Source organism: Meles meles, chromosome 19, assembly GCF_922984935.1.
Source record: "Meles meles chromosome 19, mMelMel3.1 paternal haplotype, whole genome shotgun sequence".
NCBI classification, from domain to species: domain Eukaryota; kingdom Metazoa; phylum Chordata; class Mammalia; order Carnivora; family Mustelidae; genus Meles; species Meles meles.
Window position 1 is genome coordinate 56,441,260 of NC_060084.1, and position 21,997 is coordinate 56,463,256.

The 21,997-nt window shown below is 59.1% G+C and overlaps 3 protein-coding genes across 6 annotated transcripts; 1 reads left to right on the plus strand and 2 right to left on the minus strand.

The window, feature by feature from the left end:
• Positions 1-2,159: 2,159 nt before the first annotated feature.
• On the plus strand, positions 2,160-13,708 carry LENG8 (leukocyte receptor cluster member 8). 2 transcript variants are annotated; one of them, XM_045987011.1, is made up of 16 exons: positions 2,160-2,326; positions 3,668-3,760; positions 4,473-4,647; positions 4,968-5,069; positions 5,831-5,941; positions 6,774-7,026; positions 7,230-7,371; positions 7,586-7,774; positions 8,168-8,446; positions 8,539-8,679; positions 8,786-9,071; positions 9,618-9,719; positions 9,805-9,873; positions 9,964-10,093; positions 10,177-10,384; positions 12,439-13,708. In XM_045987011.1, the coding sequence occupies exons 2-16, from the start codon at positions 3,723-3,725 to the stop codon at positions 12,599-12,601; spliced, it is 2,388 nt and encodes a 795-aa protein (XP_045842967.1). In that variant the 5' UTR covers positions 2,160-2,326; positions 3,668-3,722; the 3' UTR covers positions 12,602-13,708. The 2 variants fall into 2 exon arrangements, with proteins under 2 accessions (XP_045842967.1, XP_045842966.1); XM_045987010.1 differs by having other exon boundaries at positions 10,177-12,581.
• LENG9 (leukocyte receptor cluster member 9) lies at positions 13,429-16,189 on the minus strand. Its single transcript, XM_045987012.1, has one exon. The coding sequence runs from the start codon at positions 15,221-15,223 to the stop codon at positions 13,796-13,798; it is 1,428 nt and encodes a 475-aa protein (XP_045842968.1). The 5' UTR covers positions 15,224-16,189; the 3' UTR covers positions 13,429-13,795.
• A 144-nt stretch (positions 16,190-16,333) lies between these two features.
• CDC42EP5 (CDC42 effector protein 5) lies at positions 16,334-21,211 on the minus strand. 3 transcript variants are annotated; one of them, XM_045987015.1, is made up of 4 exons: positions 21,082-21,129; positions 20,530-20,622; positions 20,161-20,276; positions 16,334-16,870 (listed from the first exon to the last, which is right to left on the minus strand). In XM_045987015.1, the coding sequence occupies exon 4, from the start codon at positions 16,868-16,870 to the stop codon at positions 16,409-16,411; it is 462 nt and encodes a 153-aa protein (XP_045842971.1). In that variant the 5' UTR covers positions 20,161-20,276; positions 20,530-20,622; positions 21,082-21,129; the 3' UTR covers positions 16,334-16,408. The 3 variants fall into 3 exon arrangements, with proteins under 3 accessions (XP_045842971.1, XP_045842969.1, XP_045842970.1); XM_045987013.1 differs by lacking the exon at positions 20,530-20,622 and having other exon boundaries at positions 21,082-21,211; XM_045987014.1 differs by lacking the exon at positions 21,082-21,129 and having other exon boundaries at positions 20,530-20,776.
• Between the last annotated feature and the right edge of the window lie 786 nt (positions 21,212-21,997).

Here is a 21,997-nt window from a genome sequence, read left to right on the forward strand (position 1 = left end):
TGCCTCCCGGAACAGAAGCAAGCTGAAGCTCAAACCCGTACACCAGGGTTTCAGGTCAGGACTTGGTAGCCCAGAGTGCCCAGACGTCAGGCCCTCGCGGGGCACATGCCACGGGACAGCTGGTCTCATGCTTCTTAATCGTCTCCATCTTGCGCACTGCAAGAAATGTCCAATGAAGCTTTCCATGCCTGAAGGTGGGAGGGAGAAATCGCTCGCAGGTGCCAGTGAGGGGCTCTGGGGGCGGTGTGCGGACTTTCTCCTCTGGACTGCTCCTGGCTGAGCTGCTAGACCCTGGGCCGGCCCACAGCCATTCTGGCCACCCTGATCTCACAGGCTGCCCTCTAGTGACCCTGAGTCCTTGTCCACAAGCTGAAACAGATGCGTTGGGATATTCCAAGAGCACCCTAAGATTCAGGCCACCTGACTTCCTGCCAACGGGCCTGGCACTGATCTTTAACCAGGAAGCTTTAACCAAGAAAGAACATTTTGCATGACCTGTACAAAAAGGAAACAGATTTTTATTTAAAAATCATACATATGGGGACTTTTCACTTCCGACCAAGATGGGAGGAACAGGGACTAGATTTGCTCTCCTTCCTGAAACCACCAAAAGTCCAGACAAAACAGGTGAAACAATGGCGCTCAAGACTCAGCATCAGGCCAGGGAGGAGAGTGATCCTTGACATGGAAAACATCAAGCTGAGCCCTGGATATGGCCACTGCCCGTGGTCCCGAGTCCGGCTGTAGGGCCGCCGAGTGGAATGGAGGCAGAATACCTCTCAAAGACCCCACCTAAAGCTGCTCAAAAAATAGATTAAAAAAAAAAGTCTCAATCCAGAAGGCAAGAAAGAGGAAAAGGGAAACCAAGATGTGACAGACAGAAACCCAACAGCCAGACAATAGATTTACATGTGATCATACCAAAAATCACATTAAAAATACAGTTATAAACAGCTCTTTCAAAAGGCAGAGAATGTTAGCTTGGATGAAAACAAAGATCCCACTACACACTCTTACACACTACGTGCCAGAAACCCACCTTAAATATAATGGTGGAAAGTACAGAGATACCAAATACAGAGGGGTCCTCTGGATTGGATTCTGGCACGTAAAGGACACGTTAGTGGAAAAAGAGAAATTCAAACAAAGCTGCAGTTCAGTTATGAGTAACGCGCCAGTGTTGGTTTCTTGTTTTTACCAAATGTACCACAGGAATCTGAGATAACAGCATTAGGGAAAGCCAGCTGTAGGGTTTCTGAATTACCTCTGCAACTTCTTGTAAACCCCAAATTATCCTGCAACATTTTTTTTTTAAGTGAAAGGACAGAAAAAGACCAACTGTGCTAACAAAACGACACTCAGTCATCAATATAAAAGTTTCTAACAGTAAAAAGCAGAAAGAAGCCGCTTCTGAAATACTGTTCTACCGCCAACCATGACTATACAGAGCGGTGCCTGAGCTGGACCGGATCACGTCATCGGACAGAAGCCTGGATGCAAACACATCACAGTGCTACGGGCCAAGTCCACAGTCCCCAGCCTGGCCCCAGTAGGCTTCCAGGGGCTGCCACCTGTGCAGACCCATCTGCTCAGTCCGGGACCCCTGCCCAGACAGACCTATCCGCTCAGCCCGGGATCCCCACCTGTACACACCTATCCATCCGCTCAGCCCGGGACCCCGCCTGCCCACCTGCACACACCTACCCGCTCAGCTCCGGACTCCGCCGCAGCCACCTGCACCCCCCATGGCCTCCCTGTGATCCCCAGGTCCCCAGGCTCTGCTCGCCGCCCGCCTCCGCGTATTTGCACGCGCCACGTCCTCGACCAGGGGCGAATCTGCAATTTTATGTAGCCGGCTGGGGGCTGTTCTCACCCCCTTTGTCGGATTCACCATTTTCCGCCCTGGGCTTCCACATCGCTGCGCGGAGGCAATCTTAGAACCCACCTCACGCTAGCTTGTATTTGGGAACAACAGCTACGACTCACGGAGCCAAAATAGGAATGCTAACGCCGGCACAGCGCCGGCCGACTCTGCAGCCAAGCATGTCCCCTCGGGGCCACCGTCCCCACCCCTGGCTTCCGGCTTGCCTTCTACGCCCACGCGTCCTTGCGTAGGCGGAGGGCGGGCTCAAGTCAAGCCCGCGGCGCCTATTGGTGGCGCAGGGCCGAGGGAGGTGGGGCGAGGCCTGCGCGTGACGTCAAGACGCCGCGGTCAGAACATCGAAGCCCAAGGAAGACAAGAAACAGCCGGGTCTCGAGCAGTTCCGTGGCCGTGTCGCTGTCGCCTTGGGCTGCCGCTGACGAGTCCAGGGGGCGAACGGCTGAGGTAGGTGTGAGGAGCGGCGTGCGGGCGAGCGGGCGGGCACGGCGTCTTCTTCCGGCCCGACACCCAGTGGGTCCCGAGGCCTGGCGGCCGTCGCACCAACGGACGCCGCGCGCGAGCGACGACAGGGTGTGGCGGGCGCGGGCGGCCACTGCGCCTGCGCGCCCTCGCGCTTGCGCCATCGGCCAGGCACCCCACCTCCCGCCCTTGGAATTCCTGGGCCCCGAGCGCCCCTTCTCTCAACCCCCATTGACCGGGCGGTTCCAGGGGGCCATGTTGCCCCGGCGACGCGCGGGCCCGGTGCCGCGTCCCCCCCGACCCCTGCCCCTTGCCCCCGTCCCGTCCCGCGACGCCGGAGCCGTGCTGCGCACGCGCGGCGCGGCCGGGCGGTGCTCTGGAGTGTGTGGCCGGCATCTGGACGGGCTCTGCCTCCACCTGGCACCTTTGCCCTATCGGGGCCCCCGGGACGGCCAGGTGTCCCTCGCGTCCGGTGCTCCTGAGACCCGCCCGCCCGCTGTCGCCACGCGCTGTCCCCACTCGTCTCCTCCCGCCCCTTCCCGAGCTTGCTCGTCCGGGGCGTCTTCCAGGCTCCGCTCCCGCACTTGCTGTGGGGCCGTCAGGGTCTCCGGCCTCGCAGCCCACCTATGCCTCTCGGCCTCCCAGGTTTAGGCCCCCAGGGCACCCCTCGCTTTCTCGCAGCCCTCTCTGCCCCGCTCTGAGTTTCCCGAGGGCGGTTGGGCGTCTCCGGACCCCCAGCCCGTGGGGGTGGTTTCTGGTAGCAGTCTCCCGAGAGCTTTCTGGGAGCGCGTTTCTTCCCCTCAGGGCTCCCGGTGGGCACCTCCGCTTCTCCTTGTTTCCCGGAGTGACTTCGCCCCCCTTTCTCTCGGATTTGTTTTCCTCTCGATCTCTCTCCCGATTCCTTCTTCACAGACTTTGCGCCTTAGCCCACTTGTCTCCTCTCTCTTAGGAGCTGTCTCCCCCCCCCCCCCCCCCAATGCTTTTTAGCCCTTCCCTGAGGTCCCTCCGCCCCAGGCCGCCCTCTGCACCTTTTCTCTGTGGCAGGGTTTCCCTCGGGCCTTCCCTTTACTCTTAAGGGTTTCGGGTCCTTTGCTTTCCCTTTGGGAAATGCCTTCAGCCTTTCCTGTTTTCAAATCCCTCCTGTTCCACCTGGAGCACTGCAGGGAGGCGAAGGTCTTTCCCTCACGCAGAGTCCTCTTCAGCGAGTCCTAATTTCACACACTCCGTGTCTCCCTGGCTTCTCGTGAGCCCATCTCCTTCTCTCCCCACTTCGTGACTTTTTTTTGCTCTTCCTCGAGTCTACCTAACTCCTTTTTTTTCTCATAGACAGTGAGAAAGCAGTCTGGCTCCTGAGGCCCGCCCCTTATGCCCCAAGGTCCAGATGGCGGCCAACGTTGGTGATCAACGTAGCACAGATTGGTTAGTGTGGCCAGAGGGACAGAGGCCGAGGGGAGGGCAAGAGGAAGCAGGACCCAGTGTTGTCCTCTGGGATGGGAGTCCTATGGCATGGGGGCTAGAGCAGCCCTTGTGGGCAGAGAGTGGATGAGCTCCTCCTCTGGCCACCAGGGTAAAGGGAAGCATTTGGTTGTAGTGGGGACAGTCGGGTCTCCATCTCTCTGAGCGTTGTGTTTTCACAGTACAGTGCTGAGTTCTCAAAATTGGGATGATTCATTTCATGAGCTGTGATGAAGGCACAGCCTCCAACACTTAATACTCTCCTTGCTCTGTTTGTTAATACCTTGTTTTCCCCCAAACAGTGTGATGATAGTCTGCTGGCTGGGGAGGTGTCAGAATTGACTCATAAACCATTTAGATCTAGGAGGCACCAGGTGCTACCTTAATTTCTTTGGATGCTGGTGACCATTTCCTTTGGTACTTAGCCATTGCTGTGTACTAGGCACCTGGAAAAGTGCGTTAGGTCTCTGTCTCTAGTTGGATTTTTCCCTCACAGGAAGACGTGAGACAGAAAGTGGTCATCAGCATGTTAACAGATTAATACATTCTAGGTTTAAAAATTCAGACTCTAGTAGGTAGTGCGAGGGAGTTTACATTTCAAGCCTTGGTGTGTGCCCGTCTGCATTTTGCCCACTGTGTACAGGGAGAGGACTGACTCAATGTCCCTTCTTTGCAGGTCTTCTCAGTACAGCATGGTGGCCGGGGCAGGCAGAGAGAACGGCATGGAGGCCCCTATGCATGAGAACCCAGAGTGGGAGAAGGCCCGCCAGGCTCTGGCCAGCATCAGCAAAGCAGGAGCTGCCGGCAGCTCCTCTAAGGCCAGCAGCAATGGGCCTGTGGCCAGTGCACAAGTGAGAAGGGTTGCTAGGGAGGGAAACGCTTGGTCTTTTCTGGGATCACAAGATCAGGGTGCCCTGAAGATGTTCTCACAGTGTCAGATGGGCTAACAAGGGCTGTTTCCTCAAAGAGCCAAGGGCACCCTTAGCTGGGAATCCAGCCTGAGGAGGGGGATGTGCCCTGGGTCCCCAGGGTGCCCCAAGTTCATGCGTAGAAGCTGTGGCTCTTTGGAGACAGGCGGACCCAGTTGTGTCCTCAGGAATTAACCACATTGGGGGCCGTAGGGGGCGTGGCCTCCTGCCGCCAGTGCTGATGGTGCGCGCTGTGTCCACAGTATGTGTCGCAGGCAGAGGCCTCAGCCCTGCAGCAGCAGCAGTACTACCAGTGGTACCAGCAATACAACTACGCCTACCCGTACAGCTACTACTACCCCATGGTGAGTGCCGGGCCCGGGGGGTGGACGGGGGCAGGGGGGCCTACCCGTACAGCTGCTACTACCCCATGGTGAGTGCCCTGCCCAGCAGGACAGATAGGGGCTGGGAGCACTGGGTTCCAGGGGCCAGGGGGGGCTTGAAGACAGCAGTGACAGCTTCTGAAACACTGTCCACTCACATGTTGCCCCCACGATCAAGCTAAGAGCCCTTCCCAGGTCCAAGTCCTATGTCCCCCACTTCTGGCCGCCACTCTGCCGGTGCTCAGTCTGTCACCTGCGATGTCCGCCTGTGTTCTGCTCTAGCTCTCGTCCCATAGTCCCCTGTCCTTCCGTGTCCTCACCTTGCAGAGGGCTTCCCAGCTCGTGCCTCAGGGAGCCCTTTCTCTTACTGGCTTGACTGGTTAAGGCTGTGTCCCGCTGTCCCCTGCTTGCTTTCACGGGGCTTACTGCCAGATACACCGTGCATCTGTCTCAGCTGTGCGCGTGTCTTGAGTAGACTTCGTTGGAGCGTGGATTTTCATATTTTATTTTTGGTTGGGTTGTGGTGTTTAGTGAATGTTTGTAAAATAGAGGATGAATCGATAGAGGTTTTCTGTTCATTAGTTGTTTTTAACACGGGAGAATTCAGCGCATTTGTGCAGGGGAGAGAAACGGGAAGGGGAAGGGAGCCGCGGAGCATCACGGATTACTTTTGGCTCCTCTGCAGGCAGGAGAAGGGGTGGGAATTGGGCATCTGCTGAGCCTGGTTTCTGTGCCCTTGGCAGAGCATGTACCAGAGCTACGGTTCTCCCTCCCAGTATGGCATGGCCAGCTCGTACGGCTCCGCCACGCCCCAGCAGCCATCGGCACCCCAACACCAGGGGGCTCTGAACCAGGTAACACCCCGCCTAGCTTTGTGCCATGTTCAAGAACGGGAATGTTGTTTCTGTGAGGGGGTGCACTAGGGGATGCCAGCATTTTGTAAGCTGCCTGCGCCCTGCCTGCTCTCCTGCCAAGCACCTCCTGATCTGATCACGAGGAGGGTAAAGCACAGTGTTTGAAACGAGGATGGGTTTAGGACTTGGGCGAAGCCACGGGCTCGGTGTTGGGGTGACAGTGGGAGTGGTCTGCAGCATGGCAGACTGTTTTCTGAATTTCCCTCCAGCGTGTGCGTATATACGTGCACAATCACATGTGCAGTCTGGGCTCACACTTAGTGTGCAGTGCGGAGGAGTGTGGAGCTGGTGCAGGGGAGCTGGATAGACCAGGGCTGGGGTCCCAGCTCCCCTGTGGCACTGTCGTTATAAGTCACATGATCTCCCCTCATCTCAGCCAAACCTGTCAGGTGGGAAGGAGAGTCACTTCACAAGGCCCCTGAGAATGTGTGATCATGTGTGGGTCTTGAGTGGCACATGTGATGTGCTCAGACAGTCTTCTGGGTGGACGTGGTGTCGGGGCGGTGTTCACCAGGAGGTGGATGGCAGGGTTTAAATGCGCGCTGCTGCCCCTCACAGCTGGGGGCCAGGGGAGAGCAGCTCGGAGTCTGAGCTGTGAGGAGTGGGCACTGATGCTCCGTTCCTTGGAGTCGCTCTGAGCGCCCAGGGCAGTTTGATGTGGGAGGGTCACGGCACAGGCTTGGGAACTAAGTGATGCTGTGATGGTGGGGACAGGGTGAGAGCCAGCACAGGGAGCTCTCCTCCTGCCCTCAGCACCCACTTCTTCCACCAGCCCCCAGTCCCTGGCATGGAAGAAAGCATGTCCTACCAGGCCCCCCCTCAGCAGCTGCCGGCAGCCCAGCCCCCTCAACCCTCCAACCCCCAGCATGGGGCTCATACTCTGAACAGCGGCCCCCAGCCTGGAACAGCCCCAGCCACACAGCACAGCCAGGCAGGGCCCGCCTCAGGCCAGGCCTATGGGCCACATGCCTACTCTGAGCCTGCCAAGCCCAAGAAGGGCCAACAGCTGTGGAACCGGATGAAGCGTAAGTTGGCGGAAGAAGAGAGGGCATGGGGGTTGGGCCTTACAGGGCCAAGCATGGGGCGCTTCTGGGTGTTGTGGTCATCCCCAGGCTTCGGGTACCTGCGCTGGAGCCCTTCTCTGGAGCTTGGTGTCTCCTGTTCCTGGGGGTGGGGCAGCCTGAGATAGGCCATGGGAAGGTCTAACCCTGGCTCTTGGCTCTCACAGCAGCCCCTGGGACTGGTGGTCTCAAGTTCAACATTCAGAAGCGGCCCTTTGCTGTCACCAGCCAGAGCTTCGGCTCCACCTCGGAGGGCCAGCACAGCAGCTTCGGCCCCCAGCCCAACCCTGAGAAAGCCCAGAACCACAGGTGACGGCCCCCCTCTTGCCCTTGTCCCAGCTCCCTCGCCTCTGTGGTCAGTCTGCGCCCCGAACCTCAGGCTGCTATTCCAGAACGGGGAGGGGTCCCTCCCCCAGGGTTGCTGTGAGCACGAAATGAGGGGAAATAGAAAACACTTCGGTTACATCTGGCGTGTGTCTGCTGTGCGGACGGTAGTAATGACTGTCTCTGCTGCCCTCCCCAGGGGGAGCCTGTCTGGGAAGCCGGACGATTGGCCACAGGACATGAAGGAATACGTGGAGCGCTGCTTCACGGCCTGCGAGTCAGAAGAGGACAAGGACCGGACGGAGAAGCTGCTTAAGGAGCTGCTGCAGGCCCGGCTACAGGACGGTTCGGCCTACACCATTGACTGGAGCCGGGAGCCCCTTCCAGGGTTAGTCCCGGCCGGGGATGGGGAGGAGAGCGATTCTGGGTGCTGAAGCAGAGACCTGCAGACTTAGGTACCTGCGGCCCCAAGAATGAGTGAGAAAGTTGGATCCCAGAGGTGGAAAGCCAGGCGGGTAGAGCAGGGAAGCAGGTGCTGCCTGAGGGTGCTGTCCTGGGGTGGGGTGAAGGCCGGGAAGGCTGGTGAGTGCGCGGCACTCAGCTGCGGAGAGCACTCTCTAGACAGAAAACGTTGGGGTCGCCTCTCGTGTTTGCAGTGTATTAGCTGAGTCTCCCGGGTAAGTCCCTCTCCTGCCCGAGGTGGTGTGCTCCGGGGGCGGCCGGCAGGTGTTGGGGTGCGGGGGGCGTTGGATTGGTGATGCCCTGCCCTGCTTATCCTCAGGCTGACTCGGGAGCCTGGGGCTGAGAGCCCCAAGAAGAAGCGGTGGGAGGCCCCTAGCAGCCTTCATCCTCCCAGGGGGGCAGGCTCAGCGACCAGGGGCGGGGGTGCCCAGTCCCAGCGAGGGACACCAGGGGCTGGGGGTGCTGGCCGAGCCCGGGGCAGCAGCTTCGCCAAGTTTGGCAACCGCAATGTCTTCATGAAGGACAACAGCTCTTCCTCCAGCACGGACTCCCGCTCCCGTTCCTCCTCCCGGTCCCCTACCCGCCACTTCCGCCGCAGGTGCGAGGACCACAGGTGTGGGGATGGGGCGTGGGGGTGGGCATCGGGGGAGGAGCCACTTCAGTCCTTAGCTCCCTGCTTCTTCTGTGCAGTGACTCACACTCGGATTCAGACAGTTCTTACTCAGGGAATGAGTGTCACCCTGTGGGTCGCAGGAACCCACCCCCGAAGGGCCGAGGAGGTCGGGGGGCCCACATGGATCGGGGCCGAGGCAGGGCACAGCGTGGGAAGAGGTGAGACCCTGGGCAGGAGGGTAGGGCTAAGATCAGGATTCTTGGGGTGTAGTAGGAGGGGCAGGCTTTGACATCTTCCTTGTTCACCCCTGACCTCCCCTTCTAGGCATGATCTTGCTCCCACCAAGCGCAGCCGCAAAAAGATGGCCGCACTAGAGTGCGAGGACCCTGAGCGTGAGCTGAAGAAGCAGAAGCGAGCAGCCCGCTTCCAGCACGGACATTCGCGCCGCCTGCGCCTCGAGCCCCTGGTGCTGCAGATGGGCAGCCTGGAGAGCAGTGGTGCTGACCCGGACTGGCAGGAGCTTCAGATCGTGGGCACCTGCCCTGACATCACCAAGCACTACCTGCGTCTCACCTGCGCCCCAGACCCGTCCACTGTGCGCCCTGTGGCAGTAAGCGCCTGGGAGGGGCAGGGCCTCCCTGCAGGGTGCCAGGACGGGGTGCCCACCCTGGAAGGATGGCAGAGACCACACCGAGGCTGTGGAGTGGCGGCAGGGGCCTGCAGCTGGGCGGGGACGTTGGGGCCTGGGAGCTCTCCGGGAAGCGACTTAAAAACTGAACTTGTGTTTTGGAGACTGAGTCTGGGTCCTGTGGCCTCATCAGGAGACTTGCTGGACTTTGAGCGTCTGTCTCCTAAGAAAGTGACCTTCCCAGGCCAGCATTCCTGAGGTGGGGGTGATCAGGCTCCTGAGTCCTGCTGAGGCCGCAGTAGCGGCATGGTTCACTACTGGGACACGCTGAGGCAGCTGAGGTTGGGAGTAGTTACCCTTGCCAAATGTGTTGGGTTCTTTTAAAAGTTGCTAGTGAGTTATTATAACGGGTGTGATGTCACAGCCATCATTTCAGAACGTGGCGTTGGTGGAAGCCTACCGGCTGTTAGTGACGGCTTTGCTCACGTGGCTGGAATCTCACTGAGTGGTAATGTGTTCCCTTCCCAGGTTTTGAAAAAGTCTCTGTGCATGGTCAAGTCCCACTGGAAAGAGAAGCAAGACTACGCCTTTGCCTGCGAGCAGATGAAGTCGATTCGGCAGGACCTGACGGTGAGGGGAGCGCTGGGGGACCTGTGGTGGGAGAGTCCCGCCCCGCGGTGGCCTTCACTGCTTCACTGCTCTCCTGCCATTCCAGGTGCAAGGGGTGCGGACAGAGTTCACAGTGGAGGTGTACGAGACGCACGCCCGCATCGCCTTGGAGAAGGTGCGTGGGGTGCTGAGGCCCTCCGGGTTCTTCCCAGGCGCCCCGTCCTGGCCTCATGGTCTTTCTCTTCCTCTGGGCCCCGGGCTCTAGGGCGACCATGAGGAGTTCAACCAGTGCCAGACGCAGCTCAAGTCGCTGTACGCCGAGAACCTGCCAGGCAACGTGGGCGAGTTCACTGCCTACCGCATCCTTTACTACATTTTTACCAAGAACTCAGGAGGTGAGAGGCGCTGCCTGCGGGATGGGGTGGCCCCAGGCCCCTGAGGTTGGGCGCTGCTGATCCTCGTTTGTCTTGGTCCGCAGACATCACCACGGAGCTGGCGTACCTGACTCGGGAACTGAAAGCAGACCCTTGTGTGGCTCATGCCTTGGCACTGAGGGCGGCCTGGGCTCTGGGCAACTACCACCGCTTCTTCCGGCTCTACTGTCATGCGCCCTGCATGTCTGGGTACCTGGTGGACAAGTTTGCAGACCGGGAGCGCAAAGCTGCCCTCAAGGCGATGATCAAAACGTATGTGAAGCTGGGTTCTTCCCTGCCCCCTCTGCTCTGCCGGCCTTGCCGCTGCCTTCCTCCTCCCCCTCTCATCTTGCACACTCCTGGGCTGTCAGGCCTCCAGCTCCTGTGCCCTGGACACTGGTCCTCTCTCCCTGTCTCTTCTTTCTACACGTACCCTGCTCCCCAGCTCCTCCTGCTTCTCTTCCACAGTTGGCTCTCTGTCTCCTGGGCCCGCCTCTGCATCTTCTCTTTTTCCCATTCTGTCTCGCTGCTCCAGGGTTCCCTCTCCACCTGAGTCTCTCTCTCTCCTGCTCACATCACCCTGGACCCTTTCCTCTGGGCTCTTGGGTTTCGTCGCTCCGAGGTCTCTGTTCACTTTTCAAGGCTTTTGCTTATTGATAACTGAGCTCTCATGCAGTAGAGACAAACTAGAAAAGATGGCCATTCTCTTGGTAGCTTCTGATCTAATGGGACCCCAAGACCCCATTCAGACTTGAGCTCCTTCAGGTGTACAGAAAATGTGTAGGGAGACGGGTGATGCGGGGGCATGTCAGATCACGGACTGTCTGTAGGTCAGAAGAGCAAGTTCTCGGTACGTTAGCTGTCCTGTATCACGTGCGTGCTTGTGTGTGTGCGTGTGGCAGGGAGCCTGTGGTTCTCAGGGCAGTGAGATGCGCCCGGGTGACGCAGCTAGGCGTTGCTACTGGTGTCTAGTGGATGGAGGCCAGGGACGCTGCTCAGTCTCCCGTAGGGCCCAGGACACCCCACAACAGAGAACCACCTGTCCCCGCTGTCCATCTCACCAAGGACCTTGCCAGGGTCCAAGGGGCGGCATCAGTTAGCTCAGGAGCCACAGGAATGGTGTGGAATTGGAGAGGGACAGTACCCTAAAGTTAGGAGATGCACACACTCCAGGGTCTAGCTTGGGTCCGAAGATTTAAGGCAGAGGCTGAGCTAGGGCAGGGGCCGTAGAAGCAGACAAGGACGTGGGACAGAAACATGAAGGCAGCAGCATAAACAGGACCTGGTTACCTACCCAGGAATGACAGGGAGGTGGTGTGTCTCAAGGTCCCGTGGGTCTGCCCTCTGTGGTGGGACAGCAGCTCCTAGGAGTGTCATGTGGGCGGGTCACTGTTCTGGTTAGTTTACATGCACTGCGTCTTCGTTGGGGTCATAGCCGTGAAGGTTCCTTGTAGGAGGGGCCTTGGCCTAGACTGGCCACCTGCTCTCATCCCCTCCCTCCCAGAGTCCCCAGACCAGGTCCCTGCAGTGTGGCCAGAATGCCAGCTCAGTCGTGGGGAGAAATAGGCTCTCTTGTGTGTGTCCCCTCCCCCTGTAAAGCCCAGAGCCGTGATGTGGCATGGACTTGAGCCGGGACTGGTTCATGGCCTTTTTACTGTGTCCTTCCTGTGTGATGCCGGCCAGGTGGCTCTGCCTTTGGAGCTACAGTTCACTCAGCGTTTGTTCTAAAGGGTAGGGTGACACGGTTTTTGGGAGAGAATTCAGCAAGTTCACAGCTATTCTCTGGCACGCGCCGTCTTGTTGGCACCTGCACGTGACGTCACCAGCATGTAATACGTGTTGGCTGACCCCGTGCCTGGCATTCCCAAGGCACTGTGACCCAGGCAGAGCAGATAGCCAGGGCAGGTCCCCCAGAGTAGCTAGCTGTCAGACCTGCCAACCCATGCCCGTTCCCATCCCCTCGGGTCACCCCCTCTGCCTGCCCCCCTGCCCTTGGGCCACGGTGGGCCCTCTTCTGAGGGACTGCTCGGGCCCCTGAGCAGCGGAGGAGCCGGCTGGGCCCTTCCCTCCCATCCCCTCTCCTTGGTCCCCATGTACAGGTAAGTGAGGGTGAAGGGGGGCACAGCCGGGGCTGGGGCCACCAGCCCCACCCCGGGCCCCCCCAAGCCCCTGGAGGTGGGGAGGTTGGGTGGGGAGGGATGAGAGGTCAGCAGGTAATGTGCTGAGGAAACCCTTTGGGTGCCTGAAGGGGGGGCGCCCACTCCCTGCTTGTGGGGCCCTCCCCTGCCCACTGCCCGCCTCATCACATTCTCCTCTTGTCTCCGTAGCTTCCGCCCTGCGCTGCCAGTCTCCTACCTGCAGGCCGAGCTGGCCTTCGAGGGCGAGGCCGCCTGCCGGGCCTTCCTAGAGCCCCTGGGCCTGGCATACACGGGCCCGGACAACGCCAGCATCGACTGCCGCCTCAGCCTGGCGCAGCTGTCAGCCTTCTGAGCACCAGCGCGGATGGGGGCGGGGCGGGGGCAGGGCTGTGGCCCCCCAGCGCCGCCTTTGCCGATTTTGTTTTTGAGCCATGGACTTGGGTTGTAAATTAATTCGTGGGGAGTGGGCTCCAGGAAGAGCCACCATCCCTTCCCCGTTTGCCCACCGGGGAGTCTGTACAGAGATTTTTTTCTACATTTTTATTTTTTGCCTCCAAGGGAGGGGGTTGGGGGAGGAAGGGGCGGGACAGCGGGAGGGTTGGGGGCATGGTCTGTAGGCTGCTCGGTCCGCCTGGCACCCCCACTAATGCTGTCTCAGTGTTTTCTCTCTCTCTCTCTCGAGCTTGTACTCCGGTACCGACCTGGCAGCCCGGCCCATCCCATGCCGGGGGGGCCGGAAGAAGACTGGCCACGCCGCCTGTGCCCACCCGCGGCGGGGGCACCAGCACCTCAGCCCGCCGCCCGCCGCCCGCCTGCCTCACCACAGACTCTTGTTGCACAGCCCTCCGGGGCCTCAGTGTTCGGGGCTCGGGGAGCCGTGTAGAGACTGTGCCTCGCCCTCAGCCCCCCACGCCAGCAATGCCGTCGCCAGGCCACCACTGCAGCCACACCGACACTGCACGCTGAGGACCCCGGATGCCGCCGTGGGACCCTGGCCGGGCCGCCTCAGCTGCACTTGTGTCGTCTCCGTGGCCCCCTCCTCCCTCCACCCCAGTGTTTCTTCTGGTTTGTTTTCCTTCCCTCCCTCCTCCTCCTGCCCCCCACCCTTCTTTGGTTCAGCACAGGTAAAACGGTTACCCTCCCTCCCTTCCTGCCTCCATGGATCACCAGCTCACGTCATGTTTCCTTCTCTTTTCTTTTTGTGTGTGTTTATTTAAGTTATTTTTCTTCCTCCCCTTTTTCTTTTTGGTCCTCCCCCCTCTTCTGCCATGTAACTGGAGGATGTGCGATGAGTTTGCAAACAGCTGGACTGTCAGGCTGCTTTTTTTCCAGATGTTCCTCCTCTGCCTCCCCTCCCTTCCCTCTCCCCTCCCTTCTCCTTCCTTCATTCTTTCCTTGGATCACTGAGCACCATTTGGAAGCTTGAGAGAAACCAAAATTAAAGAGAGAGAGAGAGAGAGAGCACTTTGTCCATTCCTGCTTGGACGGGATCTTTCCAGATTCTCTCGGGTTGAGAGCGGTCTTCTGGAGATGTCTGAGGGGACCATCACCCCAGGGGCAGCTCAGCCAGGGGCTGGTAGGTGTCCCCTGCCCTGCCTATGCGGCACAGCCAGACTTTATCTAGGGCCTGGCTTCCCAGCTCCTGCGTTGGGCTGAACCCAGGCTCGGGGAGGCCGACTTGAGAACCGTGGGGCACTTTGGCTAGTGTGAGGTGGGGGTGCAGCCCCCCTCGGGGCCCTACTACTCTGAGCCCTTCAGCTTCCAGCCTCTGACTCAGCACTTGGGCCATAGCTTGCAGGGAGGGGGAAGGTGGGGCACAGAGCACATGTTGCCCCAGGAGAAGCAGGCTCCTAAAAGTCAGCTGTGGGGGTGCCTGAAGTCCTGGGGCCAAGAGCGCACGTCTGAGTGCACCCACTGCGGCGGCTACCTCCCCAGGGCCTGTGAGCCTCAGGAGGGCTAGTGTCAGGTGGAGGGCCCCCGCGGGTACCAGGAAGGAAGCGCACGAGGGTGCAGCTCGAACCAGCTCTTCCTGGGCTTTGGTCACCCCAGCCTGCAGCCCGGGATCAGTCACCATGAGAGCCACAAAATGCGTGGGGCGGGGCTGGCGAGGCTCCGTGGCCTGGGCTCCAGCGGCTTCTCCACCTTCCGAGGGCCAAGCGCCAGAACCCCAAACCCCTTCCGTCGCAGGAAAACCTGCCGGGGACCGTCCTGAAGCTGTCTGTGCTTCTCCACTCCGCGGCTCCGCGGTGCCCGGCTTCAGCGCCCTTTCCAGCTCTGTCCGCAGGGCAGCCTGGCCTTTGGCCCTGCGCCGCTCCCTGGCCTCCAGCCCAGTACAGTCAGGTGCTTGGCGTTCTGTTCCGGTGTCGGCGGGAGCCGCAGCTGCCCCTTCGTGCGCGCTCCCGCCGTCCTGGGCGTCCTCAATGGCGCCGTGCGCGTCCTCGCCGCCATCTCGGGCGTCCTCACGGCCGTCGTGCGCGCCCCCGCAACGCGCGTCCTCGCCGCCGAGCGCGTCCAGGATGGTGGGCCCGCGGCCAGCCGCCGAGCCCGAGCCGAAGACGAGGTCGGTGCGCGACGCGCGGTCCCACACGACGCGACCACGGAAGCGGAAGTAGCGCACCCGGTGCTCCGGCACGGCCAAGACGCCGGGCCCCAGCGCCGCCAGCGGCTCATCCCAGCAGAAGGCGGTGAAGGGCTCCTCGCGCACGCCCAGGAAGCGGTCGGCGTAGCCCACCGCGAAGTCGGCCGGGTTGAGGCGCGGGTCCCAGCGGATGCGCTGGATGACGGCCGCGGCCGTGCGCAGCGGAGGCTTCTTGGCCCCCGCCTCGTTCCCGGCCTCGCTCTCGGCCCCGCGGCTAGGCGGCGCGGGCGCCCCTGGGTGGGGCTGGCAGCAGCGGGCCCCGAAGCGGCAGCGGCCCTCCAGGAAGAAGCGGCAGGCCGGCGGCGGAGCGGGCTCGGCTGTGGGGACCGCCGCCATGGAAGTGAGGTGTGGGGGTAGCCCCGCCGGGAGGTCACCGGCCGCGCCCCGTCCTCGCTGCCCTGGGAACCGCGCACGCGCTCTCGCGGGGCCTCGGATCCCGGGCCTGGCTGACGGCCCTGCGCGAGCTGTGTCCTCGGGGAGCCTGATCGCTGCCTGCGCGGCCCCACGATGGTCGCGTGTGATCCTCCCCGCGTCCAAAGGATTTCCAGTCTGGGCACGGACCGCAGAGTGACCTCCTCCCCCAGCGCCTCGAGGAATCGGACCTGTCCCCTCCGGGATCTCTGCCCCCTAAGTTTACAGTGCGACCACGCCCTCTCAGCCCGCCCTGGGTGACGCTCTGCGGGTACGGTCCCGCCTCCTCCAGGTTCTTCACCAGGCTGGCTCCTCCCTCCCCTCGGGCTGTGAATGGGAGCCCCCACCCCCTCGGGGGCCCTCTGGAGCCTGGATTCCTCCCGTCGCCTAAAGATTTGCACGTACTGCCCCGCCTTCCGCCCCTTGTGGGTCATTCCCTCTACGGGACAACTGTACGCAGCAGGCTCAAACTAGGTAGCCCAGACTTGGGACACCGCTGTCCCCCTCGGGCCGACGCATCTTTCCGAGGGGGTAGGTCTCTGCTCCACCGGAACCCTGCCTCTTCCAGCCACTTTACTCAGCGGCCACTCACGGGGTAAAGGGCCGCTCTCCCGGAGGGGTTCACTGGAGAGGCGGGCCGGGAGTCAGGCTCACGGAGCCACTGCACTCGGCCGCCGGGAGCGAGTCAGGTGGCCCCCGGGGGGCGAGACAGAGGGTCCCCTGGAAAGAGTCAGGCTGCGCTGGTCTGGCAGGCCAGGCCCCGTCAAGGTTGATGAATGAATGCGGCTGTCAGAGCGGCCACGTTAGGACACCGCCCCCGGAAAGGGCACCGTGTACTCACGCCCCCCTGAGTTAAAGGGGCCACATCCCACCACTCCAGGCTAGCCGTCCGTTCTCGACCTCGGTTCAGTCTCTGCGGGGAACCGAGCCACAGGTGACATACCTGGCCCTTAAAGGCGCTGGGACCCATCACCGACCCCCCTTGCCCACCCCCTCCGGCCTTCCCGTCCCACGTGCAAAGTGAAGAGACTGAACTCACGCAGAGACATTAGCCGTTTATGTATAAAGAAGTAGGATGCCGGACCGTAAACGCATCGGAAACGGGGGTGCCTACAGGCCGATGACGTCGTCCAGCTCGAGGTCCGCGTTGGGGCTGCAGTGGGCCCTGGGGTGCTGTGCCCCGGCGCTGGGGTCCAAATCGGGCTTGGCGGCAGCGGCCCCCGGGCGCTCAGCGTCCATGACGCCCAGCACCGCGTCCAGCATGGAGGGGCCCAAATCCAGGTGGAAGGACAGCAGCGGGTCGGCGGGCGCGGGCGCACGGAGGGCAGGCGGCGGGGGCTGCGGCACCGCGGGCGGCGGCGCGGAGCGCGGGGCCCCGGCGGGGGGCGCCCGGGGCTCGGGGGGCGGCCCGCCGCCGTGACGGCTCAGAAACGAAGTGTCCCCGAAGGCGTCGCCGCCGCGCCCCACGTGCAGCGTGTGCCGGAAGTCGCCGAGCGGCGCGGAGATGGACAGGGCGCCGCGCTCAGGCCGCTTCTTGGGCTGCGCGGGGCCCAGCTGCTTCAGCACCGGCATCTGAGGGGTGGGGGTGGGGGGTAGGAGCGGGTCAGCGCTGCCTCCGCCGGCGGGAGCACGCCCCGCCCAGCCCGTGTCCCCACCCTGGGCCTAGGCAGCGGTTCAGAGGATGCTCTCCCAAACGACAGGTCAGGTCTGCCCGTGACCACCGCGCCAGGCTGATTCCACTAAAGGAGTATTCCCGAATATTCCCGTCTTCCCACCAGCAGGGCCACAGGCAACATGCCTCTCCAAATCTGAGCGTTTCCTAAGCTTGGCAGAGGAACTGCAGCTTCTCTGAGGCCGAGATTCCCCGGGGCCTTCCCTGAAGACAGGGCTGACTTTGTCCACCAAGTGCCCCACTTCTAGAGACTCCAGAAAATGTTACCATGCTTTATTTTAAAATGACAGATGTCAGCCAATCTGTCTTTACACCAGAACAGTTATAAAATATAAATAAATACGGATGCACGAAAGCTTTGCCTAGGGCACAAGTCACAATGCAGTTCAGCCTAAAACCTCAAATTCAGGTTCAGGGTGGGCCTGGGGATCTATACTTGCACAGCATTTTATAATTTGAGTTATTTGATTTTGAAAGAGATAACATAATGTCTTACATTTTCACAAGTTTCTCTAAAAATAGCAAGAATGGCGTAAATTTGAAACTGGCAGCTAGTACCGTATGAACTCGATTCGCTATTGCCTCATGCTGCCCTGGATTCTACGGTAAATACGGTAAATTGCCAACATTTGCCTATATCCTGGAACCTGGTTGTTTTTATGGAACTTCTGGGAAGGCCTTTGGTGACCCTGTACTTTTGTTTTAACAATCACTGTTATCCTAATAATAATAATAACTTGGTTTGAATCAAAGCCCCATCCTTTGTTTGCCAGCTGTATGACTGGGATAAATTATGTGATTTCTCTATGTCTGTTTCATCTCTGTAAATGGGATAAAATAACACTACCTTCCTTGCAGGGCACATAGAAAAATCTCAATTAAAGAAAACTATATTTGTAATAGTGCCAGCTAATTAGTAATTCTAGTGCTGGGGGGGGAGAGGTGTCCTCATATAACTGTAGAACAAGACCAAGATTTGATAAAATCTTACGAATCAGTCAAAGCAGCCACCATTATTCTTTTAGTAATGATTACCCCAGGAAATATCAGTGATAATGTAGAGAAAAATGAAAGCTAAGAGGATTTAAAATAATTATAGCTGGATGTGTTCTGAGGACCGCCCTGTAAAGACACACACACACACACACACACACACACACACACACACACACACACACACATTTATTTCTCTGGGAAAACCAGTCTTGATTTACCACCTCTGTAGTGTTTCTCAAACTTCTCTGACCTCTGCCTAGATGAATAAATATATTTTAATTGCAATGGGGTACGCCATCGCCTCTCCTCCCCACACCACCCCCAAGGAAAACAAACATTTTATGAAACAAGACTTACAACATGCTAGGCACTCAGATATTTTCAATTCTAATCTATTTTATTTTTTTAAAACGCGTACCTCTGCTCATTAATAAATCTCAATCCACAGTTAAAAAAAACCAAACAGCGACAACAACAACAAACCTCTCCCCATGCTAGCAGTGGCTGTCCTTACTCTGCAGTGTGTTGTGGGGGGAAAGAGCACACAACTCAGACAAATGCCTAGGTTTCCATCTGGCTGTGTGTGTGTGTCTGCTTTTGGGCAAGCTACTTAACATTTTTGACCTCATTTCCTCTTCTCAAAAATGGAACATAGGAATCTAGGATGTTCCTATAAAACTTCATAGTCTCCTTGCAGGATTGGTGGGATGTTGCCAGCAAAGTCTTGGCAGTACTCAGGACACAGTCAAAGTTCAATAAAATGCTCAGTAGCCATCTGAGCTCATTCTCCCATGTCCCAGAGAAGGACACACTCAGAGAGGGTATGTGACTTGCCCAAGGTCACAAAGCCAGCTCTGCGGGACTTCAGAGCCCAGGCTAACCACTTCTACTGCCTGCTGCCCCTTGAACGGACCCCTCCCCAGACAGCTCTCCGTCACTGGCTCTTCTCCCTGCCCATGCCCTACTTGGTCCCTCATCCCAACGCTCTGTTGCCCTATCAGCCAACACCACTACCATTTTCCAGTGCCTGGCCAAACATACCTGTTATTTCCTTTCTGTGGGAACCTGAACTCACTTCCTCAACTTTAAACCTCAGTTTAGTCCACTGAAAAACAGAAGTCAGAATGCCTCTTTGCTAGGTAGGGGTTTTGTGAAGTATATTCACGGTGCTGATGTTATATTTCCCAAGTGGGAACCTAAGTGTGTTACTCAAACAAACTCACTCAATCCTCAGAACAGCTCCATGAGCTTTACAAAGGTGGTGGCCAAGGCACAGAGAGGTGCAGTAAGTTGCCCAGGGTCACACAGCAACAAATGTTAGGGGCTGGATTTGGCAAACAGGCAGAGACTCTAAACCTGATGAGAGTCTGAAGATGATATTCTATTGCTCACAGCCCCCCACGGATAGGATGGGTGGGTGTGCATCCCCATGGAAACAATGTTTCCATATGCTTTAAAGGCCAGGGATTTTCTACATCCCTGACTACGTTTGTTTGCCTTTCTTTTCCTCTTTTTCCATCCCAGACAGAGAATAATGAGTTAGAAATCCTTTCGGAGTCCGGCCTCTTCTTGCCAGCTCTGAGGGCCTGGGGCAAATCACTCCACTTTTCGGAGCCTCCAGCCTCAGGGTCCTCTTAAATAAAAGGCTCCAACCTCCCTCAAGCAGAGTTGTGTGCTTGAAGCAATGAGGTCATACTAGGAAAAAACGCCGTCAGCCGGCCAGGGCTCCTACAGAGGGCTGTTGTTCGCCACAAACGCCAAAGGGGCAGAGCGTGCAGGAGCGAGGCTGGGACCCCGAGGGGCCCGGGCCCCGCGACTCGAGGCTTGGCGCAGCCGCAGCCGCCCTCCTGCCGCCCCCTTCCAGCTTCCCCCCAAGCAGTCCTGCCGCTCCAGCTGCGGGAGTGGAGGGCACAGCTGGTTCACCTCTGTCCTCTCTGGCCCCAGCCCCGCCAAGACGGAAATAACCGCCTGCTCCACGCCCGGCCCGACCGGTTCTCAGGCCCGGGGGTAGGCGGCGAGAAGGGCGGGGCCGGGCCCGGAATGGGAGACCCCCCGCCCCGTGGGCTCGCCGCGCTTGCTCGGTCCACGTGGCTGCCGCGCCAACTTGAGCGCTCGCGACCCCTTTGCCCGTCTGTCCCGCGTCCCTCCGGACCTGACCAGGGACCCTGAGGCCCGGCTCCCCGCAACCCCTTACCTCTGGGTCCTTGCTGAGAGGGGCAGGCGCGCTCTCAGGCTCAGGCTGGGGGACCCCCTCTCCTTTTCGAGGTCCAGGCCCGCGCCTTCTTCCTTCTTCCTCCAGACGGTTCTCACCTGGCAAAGGAAGTGTCATGCGGACCACGAAGTGGGGGGGGGGGGGGCAGGTGTCCAGGACCCAGGCGTCCGGGTCCACAGTGACCCCTCAGAACCCCTCCTCTCTCAGGTCCCAGGAGTCCTGCCTCCTACCTTTCTTACTCCTCAGACCCAGGAGTCCCAAGCCCCCCTCCTTCAGGCCTGGGGTCCAGGCCTCAGACCCAGGAGTCCGAGCCCTACCACTGGCAGCCCCTGGATCGGGTCCCTTCTTTACCTGCACCGGGGACCGAGGTGTCAGCCCCTCTCGGGAGCCATAGTAGGAACCCAAACGGGCTGCGGAGTCACCGTCCAGGACAGCTCAGTCCCTCTGGGGCAGAGAGGGTTAAGTCACAGGCCCCTCCCAGCCTTCCTGATTCCGCCCCCCGCCCCCCAAAGTTTGCCTCTAGGATTTAAAGGACTCAGAAGCAGTGGTGGAAAAGCTGAGGCCTCCGGGCAGAGTGTAGAGTGTGGGGGCTGTGAGAGGCCCGACTGGGTGTGCACAGAGGACACGCAGAGGGGTGGGGGATGGCCAGGACGCGCCCCCAGCCTGGCCCCTCCCCCTGCCCAGCTTGGAATTTCCTGAAGCTGGGGAAGTCTGGTTGTTTAGAAGAGTAATTTCTTCCAGATTGCAGCCGTTGGAGGAGAGAGTGGAGAGGGAGGACGGAAGAGAGGGAGGGAGAAAGAGAGACAGGGAGAGTTTAAGAGAGAGAGAACGAAACAGACAAGGTCCCTGAGTCCTCAAGAGGATGGAGGTAGTCTTGGGGTGGGGACAGGAGGCAGCTCTGACCCTGCTTTGGAAGGTTTCCTGGATGAATGTCCCTGCCCGAAGCGGCTAGTAGAAAGGTCATTACAGGACTCCGAGCGCCTGTGCCTTTTGGTGACAAGAGAGTCTCAGATCTGAGTGTTGGGTAGATGGGTCCTAGGCCAGAGTGAGGGAGCGCTTCCCTTGGGAGGAGAGCAGAGTCCCCAGGGAGGAGGCTGGTTGGGAGGAGCAGTGTGGAGATAGAGGCCCAGGCGGAGGCTCAGGGGGGAGCTGGGGCTGTGGGGCTGCAGAAGAGAGTCAGTTTCATAGGTCACAAGGAGTGCAGCTTGAACACAATCTCCAAGAAGTAGCAGGTTAGAGCGCAGAAGGAAGAAAGCTGGGAGCAGGCTGGAAGGCGGGCGGAGCAGAGGGCACTAACGTCTCTAAGGTCTCTAAGGTGGAGTTCTTTTTGCCTGGAGACATCAGCTCAAAAGCCACTGGAGACTGTGGTGTGCTGAACCAGGCAGGGTAAGGGACACGATAACAGAGCCAGATTCCAGTATTAGAAAGTTCCTTCTGGGATTCATGAGTGCAGTGAGGCTGCAGTTCAAACCCAGAGCAAAATTTAAAGGGTGTGTGTTGGGAGAGGAGGGGAATTACAGAAAACTCAGTAACCAAGATAAATAATATATTTAAATACAGATTTTTATTAACTATTTTTACAGAGGTTAAAGTCACATAACATAGAAGGAACTATTTAAAAGCAGTGTTCGGTACATCTCCAGTGTTGTGCAACCACACCTCTATCTAGCTCCAAAACATTTTCATCCTCCCTCCCCCCACCCAGAGGAAGCCCCTTACTCATATCCAGTTCGTCCCTCTTTCCCCTCCCCCTGCTCCTGACAGCCACCACTCTGCCTTCCAGCTCTGTGGGTTTGCTTGTTCTGAATGTTTCCTATAC

Coding starts and splice junctions, on each gene's coding strand:
- LENG8 (XM_045987010.1), top strand. CDS start 3,723: ATGGCGGCCAACGTTGGTGATCAACGTAGCACAGATTG. Junction 7,775..8,167: donor AGCCGGGAGCCCCTTCCAGG/GTTAGTCCCGGC, acceptor GCTTATCCTCAG/GCTGACTCGGGAGCCTGGGG. Junction 8,447..8,538: donor ACCCGCCACTTCCGCCGCAG/GTGCGAGGACCA, acceptor TCTTCTGTGCAG/TGACTCACACTCGGATTCAG.
- LENG9 (XM_045987012.1), bottom strand. CDS start 15,223: ATGGCGGCGGTCCCCACAGCCGAGCCCGCTCCGCCGCCGGCCTGCCGC.
- CDC42EP5 (XM_045987013.1), bottom strand. CDS start 21,142: ATGACCTTTCTACTAGCCGCTTCGGGCAGGGACATTCATCCAGGAAAC. Junction 20,277..21,081: donor AGGAAACCTTCCAAAGCAGG/GTCAGAGCTGCC, acceptor TTCCTTTGCCAG/GTGAGAACCGTCTGGAGGAA. Junction 16,871..20,160: donor CTCTCAGCAAGGACCCAGAG/GTAAGGGGTTGC, acceptor CCCACCCCTCAG/ATGCCGGTGCTGAAGCAGCT.